A 22,301-nucleotide genomic window follows, 5' to 3' on the forward strand; every position below is an offset into this window, starting at 1 on the left:
GACTTTTTCATGCATAAAGGAAACTTAACACAAACTCGACACTTTGGTGGGATGGGGCATGGACCAATTACTCTGGGATTTGGTCACAATGTACTTCTTATTGCGGATCATCACCAACATGCAGACAAAGTGCCCACCAGCTAATCCAAATTGAGTTAAAGAATTTTAAGTTTATCATCAATTTGGTCATTTACATTATTATGTTTGAGAATAAATTCCTACATACCATCCCTGCAATCAAATGATAAAAGTAATATATAGTGCACATATAGTGTGTCCGCCCTCCTCGCTTACACACACACACACACACACACACACCCTCCCGCACACACACAACGAAACAGAGAATAGCCGATGATTTGGCTTGACTTAATTGTAAAGCACAGAATCTCCTCTTTCATGGAATTCACATGATTCACACATGAGTGAATAAAAACAAATTGAAGAAAGGATAACTTGTCTAAATGGTTCAATAATCCTCAATCTCATACCCCCATCAAAGAAAATAATCGAGAAATAATAAATTTTTAGATTCCAATGATCTATAAAATGAAGACTTTTTTTACAGGCAAGTCCTCACCTTTACTCAACTCTTGGGGGTTTTGGTGTTTTTTTGACGATCCGCCATGAATACAATCTTTTATTAACGATGCGATAGCTACGGTAAGCAAACTGTAAAATAAACTCATGGATATGCGATTTTATTATTTGAAATTCCGATATTTTGCTAGGATCATTTCTTCAAAATTTCTTCTTACTCACTCATGCGTGAGAAAGAAACATTTCATTTACACCTAGTGAAAAAAAGTTAAGATTCTGAGCTGGTAGTTCATTTTTTTATCTTACTTGTGATTCAGATATGATACATCACTGATAATTCTCCGTTTCTTTTTTCTTCCTGGCACGCACTCTATATTGTTATCCTTTATTCACTTAAATTCGCAAGAATAAAAAAAAAATTGTAATGGAGACGTTTAATTCGACTATACCTGTAACTGTGACGTCAAACTGACAGGTGCCCCTATTTCCCGATCCGTCCAAGGCTATGTAGGTGATTGTGTTGGTTATTCCACGTCTGAAGAAACGTTGAGGGGTCGTAGGTCTATCTTCCACAGTGGGAGTTTCGCCTGAGTTGTCCGTAAGATTGACAGGAACATTCCAGCTTACAATGGCGGAATTGGTACCTGGGTCGGCTTCTTGTATGATATCGGAAGGACACGGACTCCACACCGGTCCTTCCGTGTCTACAACAACGTAAAATCACAACTTTATAAATACTTTAGTAAGCCCAGTGATAATCAACATTGCACTGCTAAACCTCCGGTGTTGATTTAACACCAGCCTGGAATCTACATGTATATATGTCCACACCAGAGAAGTGTTAAACAACACTAGTTTCGTTTTGGTCTAACACCAGTTAGGTGTTTATACAACACCAATTAGTATCAAAACAGCATCGGTTTGATTCCAAACTGGTGTTATTTCAATACTTCTCTGGTGTGGACATATAGATTCCGGGCTGGTGTTAAATCAACACCGAAGTTTTTTTCAGTGTGGAACTTTGCTATGAACACAGAATTTTTACATTTTAATCACCAAGTTGTTTGTTTCCAATGACGTTGCTTGGGAGATTTGATTGGCCAGGTGTGTAAGACTTACATTTTGCCCTCAAAATAATTAATGGTGCCAACATGTATATTTCGTTTTGTTACACCAGGGTAGTCCCTTCAGTCAGTGAAGTACTGTTTTACATTGGGGCCTGCATATAGAAATTCAAACATTTGCATGAACATCTTCTCGTCTGCCGATAATTTCAGAATATATGGCTTAAGTTCGACCATAAACGGTACAAATCACATTTCAAGCGTTCTCCAACCTCAAGGGTTTGTGACTTGAGGAGATAAAGTATAAAATCAGACAATCAACACACAGAAAATTCCATAAGAATGGATATGGACGAGTATTGACAAAGCTATGGTATTTTAAAGTTTTGCATTATTATCGTGAATCAGTTCTTTAGTATGCTATCATGCAATGAGCGAGAGATATCCCACCCAACATATTCTTTTGTAGCTTGTTATATGTAATTTTTAAAGTTTTTTCTTCCAAAAATGTAAAAATATGATTTACTACGTTGAATTATTATTACTTTGTGAAATTATCAATGTTAAAGCTTGTTTTCTTACAAGAAAGAGATTTTTTACACACAAAAAGTCATGTATAAAAGTATGAAATAGTAGCTTCATGTTGTTAAAATCAGAAAAGGAAAAGTGGGGACATGATATCATTAGCCCACCTATTGCATATTCATGGCAGCATGCAACTAATGTTTTCACAAAATAATGACAATATTTGATATCAAATTACTTAACTATTTTACATCAGATTTTGATGAAATTTTCAGCGTTTTGCTCGTTGAATATTACTCTATTTGATTCAGTCTGGGGGTACCCTTTTAATAATAGCTTAAAGGTGACCGCACACCTTACGATTGGTCTGCGACCCGATTTTGGAATAAAATGTAGAAGAATTTGATGCTAATATTGAGACTTGGAATATCCTACTGTATTATGTTCTAAATCATTGTGCAAATACCTATGTTCAAGTCTGTGACTATGCTATCATCCTTCTTAGAATAAACGCGAATTTAATATCTGGTCGTAATGACGTCATAGCAGTCGTACGATTGGCTACGATTTGAAACTAATTTGGCCTTTACTCCAAAATAAAATCTTGCAATCTTTCAAAATGGTTATATTAGTATTCTTTCAATTAATTTCAACCTCAAATAAAATGATGTGTTTCATTCACATTTTCAGAAAATGAGCAAAATGCTATTTGTTCCAAAATCGGATCGCGAACAGTCGTAAGGTGTGCGGTGGCCTTAACAGGGGCCTACCGTTGGCCTGTAGTTGGAAAGTGCATGATTTGGTGTTATTTCGTAAGTCTCTGACTGTGTAGTTAACCATGATCGGTGAGTTAAGTTCAACTCGAAGCGGGCTTTCATGCGAGTGGATAGCCTGAATGGAAAAGGACAAGAAAGTGATATGATTTTAGAACTAAAAAAAAAATCGATTGAATAATTCACTCCTGTATAATTTGAATAAACCTACAAATTATACAAATTCATCAGAAAAAAAATCCCGCGAAAAGTCTTTGCCATCAATGAATTCTGCTCCACATTAGTACTTATTTTTCAGGTCCCTAGTCAACACTACATTGCTTTAGGAATATAGGCCTATATAATTATGCAAGATGTCAATTTCATTAGAGTGAAAAATATACCTACTTATTGGTCGTAGCTAATATAGCAAATGGCAATTTACTTTATTTTATCACACACAGTTTAACGTTCATATTTCAATTGCTTCACAAATCTATTTTGTCCAAAGGAAGTTTTATCAAATCCTCAGATTCTTTCTAATCAAAATCAGAGGGCCATTTCATAAAGCTGTTCGTACGTTAAGAGTGACTTTAAGAACGACTGGTGATCCTTTCTTGTGTTAAATGATATACACTAAAATATTCATTGACTGTGGTTTAGTGCGTAAGAAAGGATCACCAGTCGTTCTTAAAGTCGCTCTTAACTTTTGAATATCTTTATGAAAAACCCCAGGGGGCCGTTTCATAAAGCTGTTCGTGAGTTAAGAGCGACTTTAAGAACGACTGGTGAACCTTTCTTATATACGTCACCATCTTCAATGAATATGCCACCCCCCCCCCACGCATTCTCCACAAGAAAGGACCACCTATCGTTCTTTAAGTCGCTCTTAACTTAGGGACAGAGACCAGCCCAGTTATGATTGTATAGTCTGGATACTTAAAGGACAAGTCCACCCCAGTAAAATATTGATTTGAATAAATAGAGAAAAATCAAACTAGCATAACACTGAAAATTTCATCAAAATCGGATGTAAAATAAGAAAGTAATGGCATTTTAAAGTTTCGCTTATTTTTCACAAAACAGTGATATGCACAACTCAGTGACATGCAAGTGAGTCAGTCGATGATGTCCATCACCATTTCTTTTATTTTTTATTGTTTGAATTATAGAATATTTCATTTTTTAGAGATTTGGCCATAGGGACCAACTTGACTGAATCATATATTATTAAACAATGCTAATTCCACAGGGAGGAATTGATCACCGTTTCACTTGACATTGAGGAGAAAATTAGAATATTTCATATAACAAAATACAAAAGAAATAGTGAGTAGGTGACGCCGACAATCTCCTCATTTGCATACAAACCAGGATGTGCATATAACTGTTTTGTGAAATTAGGCCTAAGCGAAACTTTAAAATGTCATAACTTTCTTATTTTACATCCGATTTTGATGAAATTTTCAATGTTATGCTTGTTGGATCTTTCTCTTTTTATTCAAATCAATATTTTGTTGGGGTGGACTTGTCCTTAAAAAGAAGAGGAAAGTAATGGGAATGGTGACTGAGATAGGGGGTATGACATGCAATAATACTCCCCCTTATATACAAAATATCGTTCTTGAATTATCTACCGTCACTGGTGTGTCGTCTGTCACTGTTATCTCATCCAGCCAGTAGATGTCAGCATAAGATTGTCCAGACACGGTACTATTAATGATCATTTCAGATGGACATGACAAGACCGGAGCCGGGTCAACTGGAGTGTGGAAATAAGAAAGGAAAGAGAGAAATGTTGAGTGATTATTTTCTTATGTTGATAATTTCTAGGGTGCAATAGGATATGGCGAATAGCCAGGGCCGGTCCACTCAACTCCCCCCTCAAAAACAAAACAAAACACTGCCAACCCGTAGATTAAAAAACAAGAACAGTTACTCAAATAAAAATTGTCACAAATTTTTGTGAACATGTTTAGACATTGCCGAAAATTTTACTAATATCATTTTCCGTTTTAAACAGAGGTTTGATCTGTAAAAGGTCCAGGTCTGAATTATGTTAATAGCTCCAATGCTTTACCATCTACTTAAGATTTCAATCCATTCAGACAAGGGGACCAGTAATGGTCAAATATAAAAATCCATATACGACAAACAAATAAAATGCATGATCAATAATGCATTACATGTCCAATGTCAATGCCAATGCCATCAATGGATCACTAGTACCGTGTTTACACTTAATCGGCATTTGAATCGGCTTTTTCATAGCGTGTAAACGCGAGCAACTTGAATCGGCTCGCGGTTCAGAACCGGTAATTTGCACCACCAAAGTAGTAGGTTCTGAACCGCGAGCCGATGCAGAATCATTGACCCTAAACCTCAGACCTCTGACCGTGCAGGATGTTCAGTAATGCTTCATTAACCTTATGGTCAAGTTTCATGACTTAACCTTTGGTTAAGATTGGTTTTGACGCCACCACCGCCGGCATCCATCTTTGAGTGCCAAAAATGTGCATTTCCCGACCCTTGGTCGTATGAAACTCTTATCACTCGTAACAAAATCTTGATAACTCGTTCATAGCTCGCTTTAAGTCGTGTAAAGGTCACTGCAACTCATACTAAGCTCGATCTGACTCATTTCGCGCTCGGTTCACTCGTACAGCGAGCGTAGTGAACTCGATGTTGAGTCTTGTCACATTATACCGTGTTTACACTTAATCGGCATTTGAATCGGCTCGCGGTTCTGAACCGGCAATTTACACCACCAAAGTATAGTAGGTTCTGAACCGCGAGCCGATGCAGAATCGGCTTTTTTACTACGTGTAAACAGAAAGCCGATTCTGCACCGGCAATTTGTGCGCATTTCAATTACTTTACCATTGTGACGTAATTGTAAGCGCACTGATCCAGCGTTGTCTTTATATTATGACGTATATTGTTGGTATGCGTATCATTTCAGGTTTTTGCATCAGCTCGCGGTTCTGAACCGCGAGCTGTAACAACGTGTAAACGCAATCCAAATGCCGATTCTGCATCGGCATTTGGTTCAGAACCAAATGCCGATTAAGTGTAAACATGGTATAGATGTGGGGGATAATTGAGGAAAGTTAAAAGGAGTTGAAGGAGAAGGGGTTGAACAAGACAGAGGGAGAGAAGTGAAGAAGAAGTAGGAGAAGCGGAAGAAGATGGGGATGAAAAGAAGAAAAATGGGAATAAGAACAAGAAAGAGAAGAAGGGGGAGGAGAAGAAGAATAAGAAGAAAAAGAAGTAGAAAGTGAAGATGAAGAAGGGGATGAAAAAGGTTATAAAAAAACAATAGGAAAACACTCAAAATAAAATAGCAAAGAGAGATAAAGTGAATCATTACCAATCACGCTAACTATGAAAATACAGGGCAGTCCAACATTTCCAGCTTCATCTGTGACCTCAATGGTGACTGGGGTGGAGTTGTTGGCGCCAAAACTGTCCCCAGATTGATGACTGGGTACCATAGTGACCATACCGGAATTGTCTGTGATGTAAGGGGGTTCCCACATGACTGGCAACGAATTCACTGTCTCTCCAACGAACACGTTGATGTCATCCGGACAGTCAACAACCGGTAGCTCGGTATCAACTACCAAATGCAACATACAAAAGAACGGTTACACTTCGTAATTCCGAAGCTTCGTAATTCCGAAGGTTCTTTATTCCGAAGGTTCGTAATTCCGAAACACGTAAATTGCCTATACCTCGATGTTCGTTAATCCGAAAATGAAAAAGGGTTCGTTAATCCGAACATTTGTGGCGTTATTCCGACGGTTCGTTATTCCGAAGGTTCGATAATCCGAAAACGAAATAAGGTTCGTTGTTCCGAAGGTTCGATAATCCGAAAACGAAATAAGGTTCGTTGTTCCGAAGGTTCGTTAATCCGAAAACGAAATAAGGTTCGTTGTTCCGAAGGTTCGTTAATCCGAAAACGAAATAAGGTTCGTTAATCCGAAAACGAAATAAGGTTCGTTAATCCGAAAACAAAATAAGGTTCGTTAATCCGAAAAATGAAAACCGGCAAAGCAGAGGCAGAGGCAAGGGGGGGGGGGCGGGGGACACTGTTGCCGTTCAATTGTTATGAGGATGGGAAGGCAAGGGCGGCCGAACGAATTTTCGGGGGGTAAAGCCAAAAAATGAAACTCATAGGTCAGTGGGCACTTTGGTGATATAATCACCTTAAGATTATCATCTGCTTGAAGTCATTGTGTGTTTGATAGTGATTAAGTAGAGAAAAACTTTTTTGAAGTGACTTCTTATTATGGCAAAATGTATATTTAGGCTTTATTTTTCGGGAGAGAGTATAATTAGCGAGCGGCTTGGTAAAAAAGAATTTAAAGGTGAAGTTGTAAAACTCGTTTAGGGGTCAATCATTCTTAAAATGCCATTATTACGAGGTGTTGCGAGCGTAAATCACAAGCTTAAACTTAAGGGTATTTCAATAAAAAATGAAAATAAGTTTTTAAAAATCCGAGCAGATTTCTGCTGTCATTAAAAAGATGTGCATCTAACTATAAAGAATTAACACGAGCGCAAAACGCGAGCTTAAACATACTGACCAGAAAAGGAACCTGTTAAAGAAAGCATTTTTTAGGATACATATTTCTCCAATCGAATAATTGAGAGTGCGAAGCGCAAGCTGAAAATTTGCAATATTCCAGCCTGAAAATGTAACTTGTATACTTTAAAAAGAGTATTTTATTTCGAAAAACATGAGAAAACAGCATATTTATTTTTGAAAAAGAAACTTTCCCATTTTGGAAAAATATGCATTTCCCTGTTTTTTATTTCATTTTTGGGGTGCAAGTGCCCCCTGCCTCCCTCCCAGCGGATCCAACTTTTGTCAAATAGGGGGGGGGGGGCAAAAAAAAATTTCAGCCATATTTTCCTCGATCGGCAGCTTAAAGTTGATTTTTGTTTGTTTCTTTGAAAGGGTAGTCCTAACAGTCAATAATTAGCTTTATACTTATAAAATAAAGTAAATATGTAATAACATGAAAAACCCTTTTTAAATATTGCGAGCGCGAGCTATATATTTTTTTAATATGATGGGCAATATGTTTGTGATCTTCAAAACGAGATGCCTATGTAACTAGATAATAACTGCTAGCAAGAAGCGCGAACAGAAATTTAAAATATAAGCTCTGACCTGATCTAAAGGGGACATTTTAAGAACTTTTTGCAGTTAGCCATGAAGACGATGCGTGTTTTTAAACCAGTGGCGGCGGAACGTATTTTCCTTTTTTTTGGGGGGGGGGGGGCATAGCCAAAAAAGGGGCCAATAGAGGCATTTTGGTGCAAACGGATATTTTCGCCATAAGATTATCATCTGTGTAAAGAGGTTGTGTGTTTTGTAATAATTAAGTTGAGCAAAATTTTTTAAGTGATCTCTGATTGATAAGTTATATATTTACGTTTCATTTCTGCGAGCGTAGCGAGCAAGCTTTTTTGGGGAAAAATCAATTCTGAAGATGTAAAATTCACCTTTTTGGTCAATTACTGTTAAAAGGGCATCCTTGTGAGATGTTGCGAGCGGATCACGTGCTCAAACTTTTGGAAATTTCATGTAGGCCTAAAATGATAATAATGATATGGATATCCAGGGAAGCCACTTCAGTTCTGAAAACTGTTCTCCCATCTATTATTATTATCCCGGCTTTAGCTGGGCTGCCTAGGCGCCCAAAGGAAGACATTAACGAATTTCTACCGGGTACCCATTCACCTCACCTGGGTTGAGTGCAGCACAGTGTGAATAATTTCTTGCTGAAGGAAATAATGCCATGACTTGGATTCGAACCTACGACCCTCTGCCTTAAAGTCAGAAGACTTATCCACTGGGCCAAAACGCCCCACATAAAAAGTAAACGTTCCGATTTTATTTCGTAAACATGAAAAAAGGATGTGAATTTAACTAAAGAATCAAACGCGAGCGCGAAGCGCGAGCTGAAATTTGTCATATACTGACCAGGAGAGGAACCTTTTGCATTTGGTGACTCATGAATGGGATATGTGCTAGGCCTACATATCTCACCAATCGATTAATGCAAGCGCGAAGCTCGAGCTGAAAATTTGTGATATTCTATCCAGGAAACTGGACATTCTAGGAATTGTATTTCACCAGGATCAGAATGACTACCTTAATGAGCAATAATTAGTGCGAGCGCAAAACGCGAACCAAAAATGTGTGATATTCCAACCTTAAAAGTGGACATTCTATGCATGTTTTGATACCAAGAACTGGACGAATCCCTTATACCAAATAAAAAACTGATGAGGAGCGAGCTTATTTATTATTTTTTTTTGTTGAAATTTCATGATGGCCAATTTCTAGTCAATTTAAACAGATTATTGTGCTCACGATTTGATTTTTGTAGCTTTCAGCGAGATACGCGATTACGCATTCTTTTCATGATTACAAAAGTACTGAATATGGAAAAAATGTTTAGCTTGCGCTACGAGCTCCCATTATTTGATTAGAGAGATGTATATCCCATTCCTGAACTCCAAGTAATAATCTTTGAAATATCCACTTTTCTTGTCAGTCGGCCACTCTGCCTATATATATATATATTCAAATATTTAGAACGCCTTGCATTCGCATTAATTGTTTTGTTTAGATGCTCACCCTATTCATGATTACAAAAGGAGTTTAAGTTACTAGAGCTAAATCGCCCATGCTCCAAAATCTTGCTCGCTTCACTCAGGGATGGCGGAACCGGGGACAGGGGGGGGGGTGGATACTTGCCCCAAAAAAATCCCGTCGGAAAAAAAGTGACATTTTTCAAAATGGAATACCCTTTTGGGCTCGCGCTTATTAGCACTTGCATCAATTATTTTTTTTTACAAGAATGCTTAGAATGTCCAGTTTTCAGGTTGGAAAATCTGAAAAATTTGGCTCACGTTTCTCGCTCGCATCAGGTATTGTTTATTGAGGAACTCATTCTATTCCTGGTTACAAAAAAATGTATAAAATGTCCAGTTTTCAGGTTGGAATATCATATTAAATATCACATATCATTATTAAAAATGACATCCCCTCCAATACAAATCCTATTATCTGGAGGTTACTCGCACGCGACCAACAAACTTAATTCCCTGCATGGCTGCATCCTTAAACCATTTGCTTAAGGCAGCAATTGCTGAAATTAGCCTATGCTTGATCCGGGCGCCTATTCTTAATGAAATACATGCTTTTGGCCACAACACACGCATGTATCATCGATCGTTATTACTATCATTGCATAATATCGTGTTATCTTGTAATGACAACACCGTGTTTGTTACCAAAATGAATAATTTTCATTTTCGGAAATACGAACCTTATTTAATTTTCGGATTAACGAACCTTATTTCGTTTTCGGATTAACGAACCTTCGGAATTACGAACCTTATTTCGTTTTCGGATTAACGAACCTTCGGAATTACGAACCTTATTTCGTTTTCGGATTGACGAACCTTCGGAATTACGAACCTTATTTCGTTTTCGGATTAACGAACCTTCGGAATTACGAACCTTATTTCGTTTTCGGATTGACGAACCTTCGGAATTACGAACCTTATTTCGTTTTCGGATTAACGAACCTTCGGAATTACGAACCTTCGGAAATACGAACCTTCGGAATTACCGAACCTTCGGAATTACGAAGCTTCGGAATTACGAATGTATGCGCAAAAGAACAATGATAAGTAACTGTAAAACAACACAATAATCACTTGTATAAGTCTACCCGTGTTAAGAAGAGAAAAATAGATGATGCAAGTTGATGCATATTCCGTCTGGTATCAGGATATCCTAAACCCTAAAAGAAAAAGCGGTTTAAAAGTGTTCTAATAATATTACTAGCGGGGAAATGTTTGGAAAAAAACGCAAACTAATACTCTAGAATACGAAATTAAAGCTCTCCTCGTCAAAATGATGGTGAAGGAAAGGTCATCCACTTTCTATTTACGTCTATATTATATTACTGTACTAAACTAAGTATAGTTGTGCTTGAATTGAAACTTTAGATCAATTAGGAGCGTGAAATAACTTACTTATTTCCGTTTTGGTAAACTCTGCCAATAACTGGCATTACACTGCTCAACAGCCAAATAAACTTGAGTTTCCAGTAATAACAAAGTAACCACAGGTTTACTTAACATTTAATGCAATGGGCTAAGGATTCTTTTTTTTTCAGCTGTAAATAAAAAATTATTTTCATTATTATTCTTGGACGATAGATGTTGATTGGGAGATGATAAGTATATCAGTTTGAGAAATTGATTATATTACTGTTATTATTATCATGATGGCGATGATGATGCTGGACAAAATATGATGATGACGGTAATGATGATATTGATGATGATGATGATGATGATGGTGGTGGTGATGATAACGGTGATGGTAACAAAAGGCAATAAAATGATTAAAAAAACCTACTTATAATTGTGATATAAAATTCGCAGGTATCTTGTCTGTTGACCAGATCGGTTGCAGTATAAGTGACCCGTGTCACACCCTCATCAAACATGGACCTTGGCCAGTGGGAGGAGTTAAAGTTTACCACCTCGAAGTTATCCGTTGCGTTTGGACTGGTCCAGTCGACGACCACAGGGGATTCTCCCTCCCTCACCCATCGCGTCCTATTGGCTGGGCAACCCGAAATCACTGGATTCTCGTTGTCTTCCGTCACTGAGAGAGATCAGAAATAATAACCTTTTTAACCTTTTAAAAAATCTATTTTATCTCTTTTGTATAGTATATGTATTGTGATTATGTATTTTGATGCGTATCGTTCGAAAACGCTGTGTTCAGTATATTATTGGGCCTCAGATTGTAGAAAATAGTTTTTTTGGAATGTTCTTTTCAGAAACTTGCAATAAACGACGAATAATGAATTAATTAAAAACACATAGAAATAATTCTTTTCAAAAACGTCATGCAATTATCACAACTAAATCATGTTTCTGCTCTAATTAAATTTAACAAAATAAAGAGATACTTTCTCTCAATATTACGGAATAATGGCTAATAAAATGAAATCCAACTTACCTTGTGCAACTGGAAGATCAAAGCATACAAGACCTCTAAATGAAATAGTACGAATATGGAAATAATGGGATTAAAAGTACACGCTTTATCAAATGTAAAAGAGTATATACCATTGACAATGACGTCAATTATGCAGTTGGTGTTCATGTTGAAAGCTGAATCTGCAGCGACGTAAAGAACCTGCGTCGATCCCGCGGTGAACGTTGAACCCGAGGACTTCGTCTGCGTGATCACGATGTTTTTCCCATCAATGTTATCGGTGAACGTTGGTTCATCGTAAATGACTTGCAGCTCGGTCGTTCCAGGTGGAGCATCCCGAATGACAGTTGACGGGCATGTTACGCCATCGTCAAGTCTCGGGGCCTCTGTGTCAGTTGCACCTTTACATTAATTAAAACAAGGAATGCAATGTTACAATGGTTACATTATGACTAGTGCTACAGAAGAGAAGAATGAAGTGAAGAAAAAAAAGTAAGAGTATTAATATATTATTATCCCTGTAATTCAGGCAAAAACCGATGCCACCTTCAGGTTGTTTTGACGAGATAAGGCGACAAGTTGTTAAAACTTGGCAAGTTGACTTGTTTGATACATGAATGCAGGATGACTAGTTGTTAAAACTTTGCATACATCGAATTATTTCGGAGAAGATAAGATGACAAGTTGTTGGATATTGCTACTCGTCATCTCATCTTCTTGTCATAAACAAATCGTTCTGTCAAGTTTCAACAACTCGTCTTCTCGTCATTTAACCTGTTCTCTGCTCCTCTTCTTTATATCGTCATCTAGTTGGCACATGCTTCAGTATATGCATTCACGTGAAGAAGTTAGGGAATAGAAATACCACCTATATTCATTAAAGACCGATTAAATATGAAAACGTGATAAATGAAATACTATTACCGACCCAGTAATAATCATTTCATTATCAATTATGAACCAATTAAAAATATGAATTGATCTTTACACAGGATTCGAAGGAAAGAATGAAATAAACTGCACGTTCCGATACTAGCTCTTCAGGCAACATTATCTTAATCTTACTTGTTATGGAGACAAGGAAGACACATTTGGAACTCAATCCATTCTCATCTCTGAATGTGTAGGTAACTTTGGTTGTTCCAAGGTCAAAGGTGGAGATCCTGCTGAAGTTACTAGATGGAGTCACCGTGCTTCCCGATGGGGATATAGCCGTGGGTTCCTGGGTCCACAGTTCAGTGACAGTCGTGCTGGTTACGCCAACGGATGTCTCCTTGTTGATATTCGAGGGACAGTTCATGATCTCTGGCGATCCATCCGCTGCAGTAAGATGGATTTTTGAAAAATATAATACATAGTGAAAGCTTGTGAAGTACACCTGTTTTTCTATTGAAAATACGAAATGGGTAATTAGACCTTGTAGAGCATTATAGGTGGAGACAATTTTTAAAAGAAATTACAATAATTTATTTCAAAGGCGTCAACCGGTCAAAATAAGAGAGGTGCTATTAGTTAGGAAAATAAATGACTGACCCCGCGAGTTGGAGAGTGTGGGAGGGGTTCCGCTCTCTCACTGTATGGTTTTTTTTTTACTTATTCTTGCTTGGGATAATGCCTTTTGGTGCTTATTTGCAGGGTCTAATTTTATCTACTTTAAACGCTTTTTTGTTCATTGCTAGAGGCAACTGAGAGGATAAAAAGTATTATTTAGTAATATCTGATAAAAAATAAGAAAAGTGGGGGCCGGGGAAGAAATGATATGATCCCCCCCCCCCACCTGCTGACGCCTATAAGTATCATTTTTTAAACCGAATATTCTATATTCTATTTCAATATTGGGATGGCATAGATGTGAATATGTAGTTCACATTTCTTTAAGAACACATGTGCTTACGGACAATGGTCAGATTGAAGGAACAGGTGGCACTATTTCCGCTCCCATCCACTGCGGTATAGGTGATCTCAGTGGAGGTATTGATTTGAAAGTAGCTTCCTGGTGAGTGGCTGGAGCTCAGTAGAACTTTTCCAGAATTGTCCGAAGCTATCGGGACATTCCAGGTGGCCAGTGCAGAGTTGTTCACATTGAGGCTCTCTGGGCATGTCAGCCAGGGTGGTTGCTCATCTAGGGAGTGAGATGGAAAGGAGATAATGAATAGTGGGTGAACTCAAAATACTTGTAGAGCTTTCGGTGAACTGCAGATCCTCCATTTTGACAGGGATCGAGCGAACCGGTTCACTGGAATTAAGCAACTTGTCCCCCCTCTCTCCCGGGATGTGATCAAGCCATGGCTCGAGTCACCTACTAGTACATGACTCAAACAGTATACCATGACTCGTTCCCATATGAACAGTGACTCAGCCGACTCGACTCGACCCAAAATTTGGTGACTCGTTACAACTCTGTGATTGAGTTTGTGTTATCCTGTGGGAAAGTGTTTGTTTTTGGCAATATTCAAAGACAGCTTGGCTTCGAAAGGCTCAAACGGAAAGAACACTTAGTCAACACGGTTCGGTAGTCAACCAGAGCTTTATGAACACAATGTGTGCACATAATGTGATGCGTGTAGGTTGTCACACAGGGAAACGGTTCTCAGTGTGTGATTTAATTCTTTACTGTATATATCGACACGCATATTGTGTTCACATCGACACGTAGTAAGGAACTTGCAGCTCTGTGAAATTCACTTGCCACAGTTTGTTCACATAGTGCCCCTGCAGTAAAGATAAGAACCACCATATGACTGTAAAGAAGATATCCACTGTATGGCATTCATTTAGCAGTGTGTTCATATATTTCCACGCAGTGACACATTGTGAAGAAGATTTTGACACGTACTGTGACGTTTGTTCAGCACAGTGTCAACATAGTGTGATGGCGTATGATGGGTATTTTTTTAATGAAATATTGATAAAATGTCAATTATGTATTAAAAATAACGAAGCATGGATGGGCATTGTTGTTTTCCATAAATAATCAATTTAAATGATATATTTTCCAACAGAAATTGTGTTAGAATGTGTACTATTACATCCAAATTTTATGTTGATAATGATATCAACATTTTAATAACCATTTCTTATAAGCTTCTATCATTATGGGTGCAAACTCTGATTCTTACGTATGAAACTGCATGTATTTAGGTGTGGCCCCCTTGCCAAAAAAAAAAACACAGTGAGACACATGATGTGACAATATTGGTTTCACACTGTGGTCATTCTGTATTCACATTGTCATTCCACTGCAATAGATTGGAACAGTCTGTCAACACTGTGGATTCTTACATATAGTGACTTTACCATAGAGGGAAAATTTGTCCCACTTAATCACAATGAAATACTTATGTGAACACGGTGTGACGCAAAAAACAATCATACACTATATATTGTCATACCGTGTTCACATTACCAGTTTACTGAGACAAAGTGGGGCAGTTTTCACTCTGTGGTTTAGTCACTATGTAAAATTATACAAAGTGTTGGCACTTTGTACCACAGTGTAAAAACGTGCTCCGGTTTATGGCAGTGAAATGACTATGGGAACACACTGTGGATCACAGTATTGTCACACTGTGTTTCACGTACAGTGTGGTGATTATTGTGTTCTTTCCGGCAGGGCTATTGCAGTCTTACCCGCATATAATAGGTCGCCCCATAAAACATTTCAGGAGACATTTGAATTCGGTGCATTTTTGCATTCTTTCAAATAGTATCTACTATTCATTACATTTTAGGCATATGCTATACACATAAAAAAACATATGGAATGAAACAATATATGGTTATACTAGTTCATTGATGATTTTCAAAATAATTAACAATTTCCTGTGTATGAACTATTTTTAAAGCAGCAGTTACCCAAGCTATTTAATAGTATAATAACAGAGTTTACCAGTATCCCGGGACTATGATGATTATTCTGGATATAGGCCTACAAAAAGGTCATTAGATTATTTATTTCATGATAATTCTTTCATAAGTACTATACCCATTATTTTTTGTTGTTTTTATTTTTTAAAAACCCTGTTAAATATAAAAATCTTTATTCACCTTTCACTTCCACTTGAAAAGTACATCTGTAATCTGGGAAATCGGTGATGAATACCGTTACGTCAGTCACACCAAGGTCAAAGGTTGTCCCGTTCGACGGATTAGAGGTCAAAGGGAAAAGATCAATACGATTCTCACTTGGAAAGTCCCAGATGACATTGGCCGTTGTCACATTCTCATCATTAGACTGAGAAAAACTTGTTGGACACACCGGATTGGCTGAAGAAAAAAAAAAGAAAAGAAAGTACGCTGAAGTTAACGCAAACAGTTCTGTAATCTTTACAAAGTTTATATAGGGAAAATTTGATATACTTGTACGTTCTTTTAAAGAATGTATGGCCATTTGAAATAACTACATGAGAAAGAGAATGGTATATGACTGAATAGAGCAGCATTCATCTTACCCAAAACAACAAGTCGAAAGGTGCAGTCTGTAGAACCACTGAGCATTGCCGTGATGTTGTATATCCCAACCGTGAAAGTGGTATTATCTGCTGGGTCGTATATGACGTTTTCTGGAGAAGTGACGTTGGTTGCGTAACGAACTGTCACGTTACTGGACCAGTCGGGTGCCTGAATAATTTGATCTTGACATTCCATTGCCAAAGCTATATAAATTGATTTTTTAAAGAGAAATTAAAGCGAGATATCGGATTATAACACTGATACGACACATTTGTTAAATCGTGGAGCTCTGTGTTAATAGCTCCATGGTTAAATCAATGCTAAGTTTACATTAGCTACGATCATCGTACGAAGGATTCTATACTCTTTTAGGGGGCATTATTGTAGATGCCTACGAAGTTAATGGTTGATATATTTAGGCCCATCGTACGAGTCAGTGTGTTCGGCATTGTAGAAGGCCAAAGAAAAAAACCCCAAAAAAAAAGACCGCACGGAGATCGTATAGATACTGTACGACGTCCCTTCCTTGACCATTACGATAGCCTTAGCTGCGCTAATCGCAAGAAGCCCCTTTACGATGTGTTTATAGGGCTACGTTCTCCCGATTTTGACAATTGCGTATACCTCCGGGCTGAACATAATCGTATTCTCTGTACGATGACCGTAAATCCGTAAGAAGTAAATACGACGAACGTGAATACGTACATAATTCTTACGATTCGTATGCCATCATACGAGTAGCAGTACGCGATCATCCTACGATAATCGTAATACGAAATAATGTTAACAGTTTATGACAAATCGAATATGAATACCAAAAATAAATGTATACTTTTGCCTAACGATTTTTTAAAACTACATCGAGTACGTTCTTTTGTTTAAACATGAAACTTGGAAGATTATTATGTCAAAATGGCATGTAACACTTAAATGCATACCAGGGAAGGAATCACAGAGAAGAGGTTGGGAGACCAGCCTCTATGAAAAAAAATTAAGGAGGGGGCGGATAAAAAAAAAACTTTAAAAGATGACAGAAGTTAATAAAAGATGACAGAAGTTAATAAAAATGAAAGGTATGGGCTCTTATTATTCAATTGAGAGAGAGAGAGAAGGGGAAAAACGTAAACTATAGTTTGTCGAGCACTCCGCCCCCTATCAAAATATCTTGATGATGCGCCCCTGCTTCAATGTGAACTTTTCCCCAGTGTGTCAGGAATGTTGAATTGTCTGTAACCATTCTTTCTTGCTTCAACGATAAAGCTCCTTTTGCCGGAAACATATTGGTAAAACAATTAATTTAAAGGGGAATCCAACCCAAATAAAAACTTGTTTTTATAAGAAGAAGAAAAATGAGACAAGTTGATAGGTGAAAGTTTGAACAATATTGGACAAACAACAAGAAAGTTATGATTTTTTTAAAGTTGTAAATATTGGTAATCACTATACCCATGGAGACTTCAAATTGGCCGCATATGGGGTGTCATAGTGATGTAAGGCAAGGACTACTCTTCCATGTACTCCAATACATATTGTGGCTAAAATGTCATTTTCCCAAAAAGTTTTATTTCAAATTATATTTTTCTTTCATATGAGGACATAAAAATATACTACCTGGATTATCTTTAGATTACTGCCCCAGGGGAATGGGTACTTAGCAGAAAACCACAAATCCCTGATAATAAAGTACATGGCCTATGGGAAAGTTGTCCTTGCCCCTTGTCATAATTTACTTACCCAGTTGCCAATTTGAAATCTACATACTATTAGTGATCTCAATTTAAAAGCAGCTATAACTTTCTTATTCCTTGTCCGATTTCTTTCAAACTTTCGCCATTCTGTTTAATTTATTTTTCTCCTTCCCAACACAACATTTTATGGCAAAGGCTGGATTCCCCTTTAAACTTACTAAAACCCAAGTTCATAATGCACAAAACCTTTCTATAGTTAAAAAAAAAAATCTATGAAACAATCAAATTAAATCAATATATTGACACAAAAATACATGGAACGAATTAAAAACATAAGAAAATATACAATATACATGAATGATATATTTTGTCATTACTTTAAGACGGTATATGAACAAAGTGTTTGATTTTTCACAATAAGGTTGGTTTTTGAAGGGTGTGCGCGGTTAAATTATACTATATATATACATGATTTTTTTGCTATTTCAATTTGTTTTAAACTTGCATGCTCTACTTATTTTGTTTTTCAATGCAATGTGTGCAAATAAAATGTATATTAAATTAGACCATTTCATGGATGGTCTGGCATGGTTTGTAGGAAATCTGTTTGTGAGAAAAACTTTAAGTACAGAAGAAAAATATTTCAACAAAAATATATCATGCAATTCGGAATTTATTTACATTTGGCAAATAAAAAAATTATCCACTACCCGTTTTACAGCTACATGTTGACTATTTGTTCTTTCTCCCTTTTCTATGCCGGTGTAGCGGTGATCTAGTTCCACCAGCGGATACGGTATCCGCCTGTTCTTAACGGCAGATATCGTTCATTACTCGGAACCATATCATATCTGCCGGGTTGACGCGGTTTGATTTTCTTATTATTTATTTTCATATTAAAGTATATAAATTTAAAATGTCAGGTCCTATACAATTTTGAAGGAAATGGGTATCTTGTGCATGCAGAACGAGAAACGATAGCAAGAACGATATCTGCCGAAGAGAAATTTGTTCTGAATCCTTCAGAGTACTGTTGGAACACGATCCGCCGGCAAATAGTGGCCTAGAACCGTATTTTGCTATAGCACCGGATCCACCGCTACACCAGCAGTCAATTCCCCCTTCTTCATTCCAACTTCCTCCCCTTCCCCATCTGCATCCAATTTTGGAATGCTCTTCCTAATCAAGTAAAAAGCAGTTTTCTTCACTTTAAGATTGCATTAAAGAAGCACCTAAAACTGGAATCTACTCGAGAACTGTATTACCAGTAAAAATCACACATTTTGTACAGTTGGTTTTTAGTATTGTAGATAATTTAGGGTATGATAAAATATAATTCTTGTTTTATATTAGGTAGATTATTGTTTGCTTCAGGTATTTGCAAATTATTTGACTGATGGATATGTATTTTTTAAAACCATATTCCAGTACTTGTAGTAATGTATGTTTAATGTTTTTTTTTACTAACAATATAGGACCCCATTGGAAATAAGCCTTTCGGCTTTCATGGGCTATCCTGTCAAGGTATTCTTCAATTTCATTGTCACCTGTGATATTCTTGGCGAATAAAATCAATCCATAGATCTATCAATTTTCTATCTTCTTGTCATATATACAGTATTTCTTCCTTCCCATATTTCTCTCTCTCCCTTCCCATTCTTCCTCTTCTCTCACTCTTCAACTCTCTCTCTCTCTCCCTCTCTTCTCTTTCTCTCTCTCTCTCTATATCCGTTTCTACCATAAACGGGTGCACAGAAAACGTTATCACACCCTTCAAGAGTCGAGAATCTGTTTTCTTCTTTATATAAAAAAAATGGGAAAAAAACCCAGAGGTGTTTGCATTGTTATTCATTTTGTAGATCACACGTCCCATTGTCACGCTCACATCCATCTCTATTGTATCGTTATATGGGCGTATAGCAGAATAAATATTTGCCGATCCAAAATGGTGGGTACCAGTCCAAGTTTTTTTGTGTTTAAACAAAAAAAATTAGTACTACATATTTTCCAAGGAAAATAAGACAATGGGACAAGGATGAATAAAGGACACCAAAACTCATACCTCACAGAAATGACATTCATTCGTGACTCACTATTTTCTAACATTTTTAAATACGTCGTCTCATTGCTACTAATCTTTATTAGTGACTGTCATTTAAAAAAAAGGCGAACTAATATTTCGATACAGGAAAACACATCCATTTATCATTTTATACAGTCATGCTTATAAAAGAAGTCGTATAACAGAAGGGTTTTCACAAATGCTCCCAAAACTTAGTTGACACTTTACTTTCATTTATATACTTGTAACATTAATTTTCATTGATATCTCTAAAAAGCACTGAACAATTAAAAACATTAGAATGGTAATTTATGTCGTTAAAACTTGGAAAATCAATGCGATTCCTCACAAATTTCAAAAACTTCTGTAATTCTCATAAAACTTTCATCTACACTATGACAAAAAAAATATATGTTTGTCGTTATCAAAAATAATCTAAACAACGCTGTTTACAATGTGAATCGCACAGTAGTTGTTTAAATATTTTAAACAAGTGTTTAAAATCTTAAACAACAGAGTATAAATTCAAATATTCAATTATCAATCATTTAAGCATGGTTGTTTTAAACTGTTTGAATAACTACTGTGCGATTCACATAGTAAACAGCGTTGTTTTAATTATTTTTAACAGAGTATAATTCATGAAACTCACTGTTATGGTTCTGTAATTTAAACTGCATGGAAAGCAATTCGTGTTTGATTAAATGGACCCACTTTTCGCAAAATTCAAGAACCTCCGGAATTTTGCTTAGTATCTTACATAGCCACACAAGAAAAGTGTATAAAGATTAATGTATAGGCCTATGCAAAGAAGAAATACTTTAAAAATATCATATATACAGCATGAACCAATTCTGAGTAGATTTTCAGAAGATAAAATATGACCGCATGGCCACAAATGTACCCCTCATAAAGAGGTAATCCACGATATAACACACACGCACATACATACATCCCCCATCACTCAAACACACCTAACTTATTGTGAATATTCCCCCCCCCAAAAAAAAAAAAAAAAAAAAAAAAAAAATGCTTCATATCAAGAAGAGGAAATATCTTACACTGTTGCGATAAAGACATGGCGACCAAAGCAAAGAAGAACACGAGACTGATAGTCTTATGTCCATCTTCACATTTAAACCTCATCATGACTATCCGATATCTTAGTTGTCAATCCTTGGAAAACATTCCATGCAATGATTCAAATCTGTTTCTATACTATTTCTCCCTTCCTCTTGGCGAGTTGAAAAGGGCGTATCTCTTTGAATGATAGGAACCCGGAATGAAACTCCAGTTTATCGACGTCAGGAACGAACTTAGCAGCAGGTATACTGCAGGTGCACTGAAGCATGCTCTTAACTCCTTCGGGCGGGACCAAGGTGCGGATATGGTGCTATTATTTCTGATTGGCAAGCAGAGAATAGTTCACCTGATTCGTTGTAATAATAATAATTATTATTAGTATTATCATTACTATTATCATTATTATTATCATTATTACTCTTACTATTACTATTATCATCATTACTATTATTATTTTTGGCAAAAAGAAGCTGCTGAAAACTGCTTATCTAATAAAAGAGAGCCAATGGAGTAAATTAGAAAGTCAAAAAGGGGCCTAAGCTTTCGATCCTAGCAGAATCTTCGTCGGAGGCAAAATGACAAACATATAAAGTGGAACAACCATAATATAGACCACAGACAAGCTACAGCAACACTAGAAACAAGGAGACAAAAGGGGCATTAGTGATTATTATTATTATTATTTTTATCACTATTATTATCATTAATATTATTTATTATTATTACTATTATTATATTTATGTTTAAGGGCGGGAGATACATTTTGTTAGGAGTGTGTGACGCGACTTTCTTAAAAGAGTCCATTTTGCCCCTGAAAGTTGATCAAAAATATAATAATAATATAATAATATGTCCATTTATATGAGCGCAGTTATGTGCATATACTCAACTGCGCTTTGATACTTGATTTTTATTTTTTATTTTGATTTATTTATTTCCACATTCCAATAACAAAAGTTTATACAAGTGTAATAATTTTTTCTCAGCATAACATAAGCTAATGACATAAAGAATAACAAATGCATACATACATTCTAACAATCTACTTGAAATATATCTGTACCTGTTAATTTCTTTTTTCCTAAATTATTA

General features: G+C 36.5%; 1 protein-coding gene across 2 annotated transcripts in view; it reads right to left on the bottom strand.

The window, feature by feature from the left end:
• The window catches only part of LOC129260455 (hyalin-like), a 38,466-nt gene extending 16,996 nt beyond the window's left edge, over positions 1-21,470 (bottom strand). For both annotated transcript variants that reach the window (XM_054898434.2, XM_064099626.1), the window contains exons 1-11: positions 21,188-21,470; positions 16,376-16,579; positions 15,972-16,190; positions 13,819-14,046; positions 12,990-13,244; positions 12,056-12,325; positions 11,334-11,585; positions 6,252-6,500; positions 4,519-4,643; positions 2,900-3,020; positions 990-1,244 (exon numbers count right to left, since the gene is read on the bottom strand). In XM_054898434.2, the coding sequence (XP_054754409.2) occupies positions 990-1,244; positions 2,900-3,020; positions 4,519-4,643; positions 6,252-6,500; positions 11,334-11,585; positions 12,056-12,325; positions 12,990-13,244; positions 13,819-14,046; positions 15,972-16,190; positions 16,376-16,579; positions 21,188-21,275 (2,266 nt within the window). In that variant the 5' untranslated portion in view covers positions 21,276-21,470. The remainder of the gene's footprint in view (positions 1-989; positions 1,245-2,899; positions 3,021-4,518; positions 4,644-6,251; positions 6,501-11,333; positions 11,586-12,055; positions 12,326-12,989; positions 13,245-13,818; positions 14,047-15,971; positions 16,191-16,375; positions 16,580-21,187) is intronic.
• Positions 21,471-22,301: the final 831 nt, after the last annotated feature.

This window comes from Lytechinus pictus, chromosome 1 (genome assembly GCF_037042905.1).
Source record: "Lytechinus pictus isolate F3 Inbred chromosome 1, Lp3.0, whole genome shotgun sequence".
Lineage (NCBI taxonomy): Eukaryota > Metazoa > Echinodermata > Echinoidea > Temnopleuroida > Toxopneustidae > Lytechinus > Lytechinus pictus.